Source organism: Gracilinanus agilis, chromosome 5 (assembly GCF_016433145.1).
Source record: "Gracilinanus agilis isolate LMUSP501 chromosome 5, AgileGrace, whole genome shotgun sequence".
NCBI lineage: Eukaryota > Metazoa > Chordata > Mammalia > Didelphimorphia > Didelphidae > Gracilinanus > Gracilinanus agilis.
Genome location: NC_058134.1, coordinates 46,506,576 through 46,516,147, shown reverse-complemented (window position 1 = coordinate 46,516,147; position 9,572 = coordinate 46,506,576). Strand labels below are relative to the sequence as shown.

Here is a 9,572-nt window from a genome sequence, read left to right as displayed (position 1 = left end):
AGGAAGGAAGGAAGGAAGGAAGGAAGGAGGGAAGGAAGGAAGGAAGGAAGGAAGGAAGGAAGGAAGGAAGGAAGGAAGGAAGGGACTCCATGAAGGACCAGAAATACCATACAGTTTTTCACATGCTTTCTCCCCCACTGGTCTGTAAGCTATTTGAGGGTAAGGATTTCTTTTTATGTCTCTTTGTATCCTTGGGGTTTAGTACAATGCCTGACAAATAGTAGATGTTTAATAAATGCTTATTGATTTGACTTGACTATAGAAAAAGCAAAGCCTATGAATATTTCTACTTTCTACGTTCTGAACTTAGAAACAAAAATTTCTGTATGGGCTACAGAGTCTCTAAGGTCTCCTCTTTGTCTAGATGATCCTATGAATCTAGAAGCTATGATCCTAGAAAACAAAGGAGAGTATCCAGAAGAGCCTTGGTTCTGGAACCAAGATGACTCCTTTCATCTCACTCACAGTTCACTATCAATAACTTTTGACTATATTTGTTACTGGCTGTAGCCATTAAGTAAAAGGACAGCAGAAGAACCCAGCAATGGATTTTCCTCCCATCAACAGCTTCACACCAAATTGTATATAAAGCTATAAAACAATAATTTCTAAGAAGCTGATCCAGCTTGCCAATTGCCCCCAGGTTAAGGCTACATACCTGTCCAAATGGCTGTCACAATAGACAGTGGCTATGTGGTTACTGCACTGTTTATACTGTTGAGTCACCATCAGAAATGGGAGTGAAACAAAGCAGCAGAATATGGATGTATTTACCTTATTAACTCTGAGCACTTTTTAGTTTCAATTATTCATAATCAAAATTAGTAGGAGTATAAGACCACTATACTACCCAACTTTTCAACCTTGTCTTCATTATTTATTAAATCGAGTCAACAAACATTTACTAACTGAACCATGTGTGGAGGATACAAAGACAAAAAAAAATAAACAAAAACAGGAGGCTTATATTATTTACTATTGATTTAGGGGCCAAGTTAATTTGTAGGAAAAGATGTCACTTTTTTAGATGTTCTTCTAGTAAAACAAGAAAGAGCCAAGTCTAAAATCTAATTCACAAAGGGAATTGTATCAACAAATATGTTTTTGCAGCATTCTTTACTTACTCAAAGCATTCTTTCAAAATATACAAAGTTGGCTCAAAAGAAGGTAGGAGAAAACCCTCCTACCTCTAAGTAAAGAAAAAGAAGAGTAAGAAAAATTAACATAATAGATCAATGTTTAAGAAAAATTAGCATAGCTGATCAATGATTTCTCTTCCTTTTACTTTTCTTTTCTTTAAAAAATTTATACGGGATGATTGGGGAAATATGAAAAACACTATGGTAATGTTAAAAACATCCATAAACTTTATTTTTTAAAAAAGAAAAAAGAAAAGTATTCAAAATATTCAAAAGTTCTCCCAAGGATTTTTTCTAAATTTTATGTTCCTTGGGATACTTTATGTCTGAACTAAATCTAAGAAAGGACAACTTTTATTATCTATTTCTAAGGTGCCTGGTTGAAAAAGTACCAAGTATGTTTAAAATTAAAATACATGAACTTGAATCAAAGACTCTGAAAATGACAAAAGACCCATCTCTGATTTCTTAAAAGGAAATCAAAGTAAAATTGAAACAATTCAAGAATCCAGAGTTAACCTAGATTTTTTTCAGACATGCTAACTTCACCTACTTGAGCCACAGTGATGGCTAGTCAAGGCACTGAATTCAGTTGTGTCTCTATGTAATTCAGCTATAGCCTATATCAGAGTATTTGCTGCCTGGGGAGAATAGAGAGGGACAAAATATGAATCTTCAGATTTCAGGAAAAAAAAATGGCAAAAGCTATTTCTACATATAACTGAGAAAATAAAAATAAAATTTAAAATAATGTGTCTCTCTGAGTACATGGCTTCACACAGATCCTTTGCTGGTTTCCAAACTTTCACCTTTATCCTCTTGAGCTTCTTTTATAAAAATCAAAATCCATCCACAGCCCAACAGTTCAGTCACATGGGACCAGTTTAAACTCACACACTAGGAATATATGGCAAATTGTATAAATCATGTTTTAGGGATATAGACCCCATCCTAAATCTGTAAGAAAGAAACAAACACTGAGCTGGAGACTTTGAAGGCCAGCTAGTCCAAATCCCTCATTATACAGAAGGAGAAACTGAGGCTCAGAGAGATTAGTGACTTGGTCGAGGTCACACTCAATAAACAGCAGAATCTATGTATGCTAGCCATAAAATCATTTTAATTACAGGCTCTCAATGAGATATCCACTCCACTCCACTTCTAAAATACCTAAGGAAAACCTCTTAAAAGTACTAAATATGTTCAGAAGTCTCAAATTGATTCTTATAGCATTATGAAATATTTTCCCTTTTATTCATATCTTGATCCATTTCTTTTCCTTGAGGGGTGGAAGTAGAAACCATTAAAAATCTACTGATAAAACTTGAGGGAGGGGAGAATAAATTTTAGAAAATATGGCAATATTTTTTAAAAGGAAAAAATGCAATGAAGACTCCGTAAAGTTCCTGGAAAAATTCAACGTTTGCCTATCATTTTTTTATGCTGCCAACAACTCAGTCACTGTCAACATTTCAGGTGAAATACTTTTATGGCACTCCCCTACATTCCTCCTCCTACCTCAAAGTGCTTAAGATGCTTCCTTTGTAAATTATATCATAAGTCAATAAACCAAGGTAAACAAGAAGAGTCTGGCTGTTTTTTGAAAAATATGCAGTCATTTCTACTTGACCACAAAAGTCTTTTCTAAATTAAGTTTAACTGGCCTTTTGCTATCAGCTTGGGGAATTCACTAAAAGTTTTGCTCATTAATTATTCAAAGGGTACAGGACAGTGAAGAGAAATCATCGATGGGTGCTCCTAGGCATTCAAGCCTCTAAAAATATTTCCCTCACCAAACTCCGGGAGAACAGAATGATCTAGAAAGTTAATCAAATCAACAAGCATTTGTTAAGGATCTAGATGCAGAGATAAAAACTAAACTGTCCTCAAGAAGTTCATATAATGAAACTAGTAGCCTTAATGAGATGAAAAAATTCAACAATCTGAAGAAGATGAGGGAGAGGATGGGAAAAAATTTATTATACATACCCTAAGTCTTTCATGAACAAAATCATACGGATTCAAATGTCCTTCAACAGCAGAGCAGACAATCAGAAAAAGGAACCAAGTTGTAATCTGAATTCTGCTTTGCAATCTTCTGGGGTAAATGTATAATCAAAACATGTATATGCTTTACAAATATGTGAACTTGCTCCAGAATAGAATGTGTAGTGACTAGTTAATTAATTAAATTAAAATATTTATGTGTAATTGGATGGCTTTTCCCAGATCCTTTGTTGATTTCAGGGTACAAGTGCTAGGAAATTTTTTTTCCATACTTCTTTTAGAAAAATCAAACCTAGGAGACATCAAAGGAATAGTATTTCCTTTCCATCTCTCAATTTGTCTCAATTATTTTTTATTCCTGTGGCAATACAAAAGATACAAGTCCAAAAAAACTGAGTCCCACCACTATCTTTCTGTCCACTTGAATGAGAAGGACGCTTCACCTACATATTTGACTCAGCTCACATTCAAACTTTAACATCAGTCAGAAATTACCCCTTGGAGAATCACTCAGTTCTTCCATTTTCCTTTTTGGTGTATCAGAGCAAACATCAGGAAACAGCAAACCAGAAGGGGGGAAAAAGTCAAATGAAGAGAGGTTCCAAGATGAGAAAATTCTTCTCCCAGCACACAGGATATGGACAAGTCTCCTCTTATCCTCAGGATTCACTGTGGCAAGTGATTTTCTTTCACCAGGTAATAGGTGTGACGAGGAGCTCAGGTATCAATTAGGCCAAGACAACAAGAAAACCTTCCCTCCTACTCACCTCCAATTCTTGGATTGTGTTCACCTGGACTCAGGTGGCTCCCAGGCTTCCCTTCCTTCCCCACTCACTGCTTCTATTTCTCCTTGGGCTAATGGGTAGAGTTTCATAAGTGTTCCTTTACGGAGAGGCATGTGTCATTTATAACACCTACATATTTATATGGTCAGTATAATAAGGCTATTAACAGCTGCCATTCAACATTTTCAAAGCATTTTACCTATATTTTTTCATTAGTCCCTCCCAACAGTGTCCCATTTTTCAGACGAGAAAACTAAGGTTCTAAGAAGAAATTTAACGATCTAAGCAAGGTCCCATAGCTGTTAAAGATTCTGAGATGAGATGGAAACCTGTGTCTTCTTAATATCATATTCAGAATTCCCAACTACTTCTCTGTTAATGCCCTTCACTATAGTTACTGATAGAAAAATGAAAAATATAGTAAATGTCCCATTTACAATACACATAAGTACATATACTTAAATATAAAATATAGAGATTTATTTTTTTGTTTTAATGTTTATAGGACATGGAATAATCTTGTTCAGGTCTCAGTTTTCTCATCTGTAAAATTGGAGAATACTTTGGTCCCTTTCTCTGATCTTATAATATAGTCTATAATCACTAAATTACATCACATAGGGAGCTTGAGAGTTAGTATATCTGGAGTTAAGTGTCTCTCTCTCTCTCTCTCTCTCTCTCTCTCTCTCTCTCTCTCTCTCTCCCCTTAAATCACACCCATGACCTTCCCACAAGGCTCCCTTTACTAAGAGAGGAGAAATCAGGCAGTGGACTCCTCCAGCTGCTGACAGATGCCTGGTCAGCTTCAGCAAAGTTGGGTTTATTTCTAACATAAGTGCATTTGCTCCCCACAAGCCATCCTCTTCACCTGATCATTCCTAAGCACGTGCACACCCACAGAACCAGTTTCTCATGACCTGAGGATGCTGTGGTCCCTCTAAGCAAATTAAAAATGTATGTCATCCCACCAATCCCACTGCCCAAGGAATATTGTCAGGGCTCCTCTTTAACATACATTCACAGCAGAAACAGTTGATAAGAAAGACATCAAGGACTGTTCTAATTCCCATGGCTGCTAACCAGGCCAGTTCACTAATCTGTTACATCATTCAAGTTAGTCAAATGTGAGGAGTTTCAGAAGACAAATATTCAAAGGGGAAAGGTCATTCAAAAGCTTAGGTGCCAACACAACCCCGGTCACTTTGGGGCTTTCCTCAAAGATGGACAGGTAAAATAATATCTTAAAGATGTTTGTGTTACCCAAGCAATTAAAAAAAAGTTTGCTGGAAGGGTTGCTATTTGAGAATCACCTTTTAAAAAAAAACAAGGTGGGGGCAGCTGAGTGGTTCAGTGGATAGAGAACTGGACCTAGAAATGGGATATCCTGAGTCAAATCTGGCCTCAGACACTTCTGGGCAAGTCACTTAACCCCCATTGCCTACCCTTTACCACTCTTCTGCCTTGGAACCAATACACAGTATGGATTCTAAGGTGGAAGGTAAAGGTTTAAAAAAAATAAAGAAAGAAACCAAGGTTTTGAAAGTAACAAACAGAAACATAGAATTTCAGGGCTTCCCAAGAGCATCTAAACTGCTTTGGAATCCATCCACCTAAAAGTATTTCTGAGCACTCCTTAGTCCTGGAGAGTTCCATTTATATCACACTATAAATTCCCTTCCAGACCTGCCCTGGGTTGTCAAACACACACACCTCCTCCTCCTTCTCTTCTTCCTGTTCTCACCACACCCATCCTTTAAAATAATGACTGGAGGAGGCAATGGCCAAACAGAGGATCCATTTCAAGCTTCAGATGTCATCCAAGACCCTGACTGGGTCACCGGAGTCAGAGAGGCCACTTGAATCCCCTCCCCTGGCTAAGGGGTACCAGAGTTCCTTAAATGCCCCCCAGCCCCTACTCTTTGCTGCTCAGCACCCAGCACTGAATACACTGGAAGCCATGAGAAAAAAAAGGGGGAAAAAAAGAGTATTCTGGGCCTTTGGCTGACACCCAAGGATGGCTGTGAAGGGAGATGCCTGATGGAATGCCTGACACCCTTCTCCTCTCTTCACCCAAACAGCACAAAGGATAACAGGCGCATCTTAGCTCGCACACCCTCACATCATCGTGTCCACACGTGCCCAGACACACACACACATGCAAAGCTCATAGGAGGCAGAATTCCAACAGAACCTACAAACCATAAACATTCCTGCGCCTCCCGGGTCAAAACCCATCATCCCTTCCCGAGAAGACATCCAGAGGGCTCTTCCGGCAGGCGATCATTTCCCTGCCAAAAACCCTTGGTCATGCTTCGGAAAAGGAATCCACGGTGCCAGCCATCCCCGCTGCACCAATGCCACAGCACCCGCCCCCTCCCAGCACCCAGATCCCCCTCCGTCCCCCGGGCACCCACCCTGCCGCCTCGCACGGGCAGAGACCGTAATTACCATCTGTGCATTCGTCATAATACCAGTCGAGTTCATAGTAATCTGCTTCAATAAATTTCTGCATAGTCAGGATTCTCAGAAGTGATTTTGCCGTGCTTCTGAGGTCAAGTGAAACGCAGCCATGCCTTCCTGCCTGGATGGGAGGCTGAGCTGAACGGCAGCCCCCAAAAGGCTGAGAGCGAGCTGCACATTCTCAGGGACGGACCGGAGCCAGAAAGGAAAAGGAAAAAGGAAAAGAAAAGAAGAAATGAAGGGAAGGGAGGGGAGGAGGGGGAGGAAAGGCGGGGAGGCAGACTTCCAAAAGCAGTGCCCTCCCGCTGCATGCACACTCTCATAAAGGAGCTCTGTACAGAGCCCTTGAATGGGGAGTAGACCGAAACACCCTATCAAAAGGCTGAGAAGGTGACGTCAGGGACACACACCACCACTTGGTGCTCCTCACTCCATCCTCTCTTCTAGGCTCCCCACACATCTTTCAATCCGCGCATGTTGCCATGGAGACCGGTCGGCTCTGCAAGTGATGCAGGGATGCAGGAAATGTCCTCGGTGGATGCTGAAGCTGTTAGCTTCAGGGGATATCAGGCCGAGGAATAAGAAAATAGGAGTTTCTAATAAAATCATCTAAAATAAAGCACATGAAGGGGAGAGGAGGACCATAAGAGCATCTTGTCTGACATCTTGCCCCAGGAGACAAAGACATCTATGATAACTTTCCTCGCCCGTATAGAAGGTTTATTGTAATCGCACATAGTGAGTCTAAAAAAAAAAATCACATTTTTTAAAATGGGGGTGGAGGAGAGGATCTTTTGACTCTTAACTCATCTATATCGATGTTAACATTTCCGAGGCCCTTTCAGTAATGACCATTTAAAAAAAAATCTGAGAATGTAGGAAACAGAGTGCGAAAGAGTAGTGGGTGAGTCATCATTTTCTAAAGTTCCCTCCTAAGCAAAGGTTTACTCACAAAAATCCATATTATATGAGCTTTCCCAGGTTCCCAAGGAAAGAAAAAAAAGTACTTATAATAAATAGAATATAAGGGGGCAGCAGCTAGGTGGCTCAGGAGATAGAGAGCCAGGCCAAGAGGCACAAGGTCCTGGGTTCAAATCTGACCTCAGACACTTCCTAGTTTTGTAATTCTGGGCAAGTCATTTAACTCCCTTACTGCTCTTCTGTCTTGGAACCCATTCTTAATACTGATTCCAAGTTGGAAGGCAAGAGTTTACAAAAAAGGAAAAAAAGAATATAAATATAAGAAGGCAAGGGTTTAAAAAAAAGCAAAGAAAGAAATATAAATATAAATCATGAAGAACTGTATATAATAAAGCTGATTATTAGGTTTAAATACTCTCCATGACCAGTCCCCATTTCTAGTCACTTGCCTGATCTTTAGTCCCACAACATATACTTTTTTTTTAAACCCTTGCACTTCGGTGTATTGTCTCATAGGTGGAAGATTGGTAAGGCTGGGCAATGGGGGTCAAGTGACTTGCCCAGGGTCACACAGCTGGGAAGTGGCTGAGGCCGGGTTTGAACCTAGGACCTCCTGTCTCTAGGCCTGACTCTCACTCCACTGAGCTACCCAGCTGCCCCTCACAACATCTACTTTTGACTTCATCTTCTCACTCCTATTCTCCCCCCATATATCAATCAAAAATCTGGTCATTTCTACCCCTACATCTCTCACTGGCTAATCACTCACTGCCGCCATGTTTTTTCAACTACGTCTCACTTAGACCACTATAATAACTTCCTAATTGTGCTCCTTTGCTCAAGCCTCTCTTCATTCTAACTCGTCCTCCTCTAAGAAGTCAAAGTGCAGATTAGATAATGTCACTCCCTTTTTCAATAAATGCTAGTGGTCCCCTGGCACCCCAAGGTTCAAATCTACACTTCTTTGTCATTAAAGCCCTTCACAACCTGGACCAAACATAATATTATGGTCCTACCATCCACAGCTCCCATTCTCACACCTTACAGTCCAGTTGACTGTACAAATTTTTAACTAAGATTTATTCTCTACCAAAAAAAAAAACAAAGCTAAAGCTAAAAATCCTTCCATCATGTCCAAAATGATATAGAAACTCCCAGATGTTCTGCTTGTTTATTTTAATGAATAGCCACCAAAATAAGATTTGAAAGTCAGGACCCTTACCACCGAAATAAGCAAGACTTACTAAGCAAAAGGAGTCCAACTTCCCAGCTGACAACACACCAGCCATAGCAGCCACATGGATCTCACTCTTATTCAGCCGGACATACAGGTCCTGCTGACCGTCCGACAAGAAAAAAAAAAACCACTATGGTCCCTTAGGGAGCTTTACTCAACCCTCTGGGCTCTGCCCCTCTTGCCAAGGCAGCAATGGGTCATCAGCCCACAACCAGGAAAACAAAAACACATTTGAGTTGTATCAACAATTACACAATCCTCTTCCAAAGCAGAAAGGGGGAAAAATGCACTCATGAAGGCATCAGCCAACCTGAGGGTAATTTGATTATGAATGTGTGTCTTCCTGTCCCTTGGTCATCAGGTTATTCTGAGACCTGAAGCTTATATTTGAATAGCTCTGCTTCCTCTCCCCAGACAGACTGTAATCTCCTTGAGGACAAAAACTGCTTTACTTTTGTATGCATTCAGCATATATTTAGTGTCTATTTGTATATCTCTGTATATATATTTAATAAATATTTTATATTCTGTATATGTTGATGTATTCTGTACATATTTAGTATATATTTGTATATATTTATATATTCTGTATATGTAGTATATATTCTTAAATAGTATATATATATTCTAAATAGCATAGATTTGTATATTCTGCATATCTTTAGCATATTTTTATACATATTTAGTATAAGTATATATGTATATATATTTCATATATATTTATATATCTCTATACATTTAGTATATGTTCTTATATTCTATATATTTAGTAAATATTTGTATATATTCTGTATATATTTATATATTTGTACATATTTGCATATATTTTATATATTCTGTATATAGTTGTATGTATTCTGTATATATAATATATAAATTCTTATATTGTATATATGTATTTTTATATAGTCTGTATATATTTAGTATATATTTATATATATTCTATATACATTTAGTATATATTCTATAGATTTAGTATATAATTGTATATTTATATATTCTGTATATATCTGTATATATTCT

At 38.6% G+C, this 9,572-nt stretch overlaps 1 protein-coding gene across 3 annotated transcripts in view; it reads right to left on the bottom strand.

Annotated features, from left to right (window-relative positions):
• TRAK1 (trafficking kinesin protein 1) overlaps positions 1–9,572 on the bottom strand; it is a 131,963-nt gene that overhangs the window by 91,450 nt on the left and 30,941 nt on the right. The window contains exon 1 of one of the 3 annotated variants that reach the window (XM_044677931.1): positions 6,380–6,449. The exons of 1 other annotated variant lie outside the window; for it this stretch is intronic. In XM_044677931.1, the coding sequence (XP_044533866.1) occupies positions 6,380–6,443 (64 nt within the window). In that variant the 5' untranslated portion in view covers positions 6,444–6,449. Of the gene's footprint in view, positions 1–6,379; positions 6,450–9,572 lie in introns of those variants that run through there. One more of the 3 variants, XM_044677929.1, reaches the window with a different exon arrangement.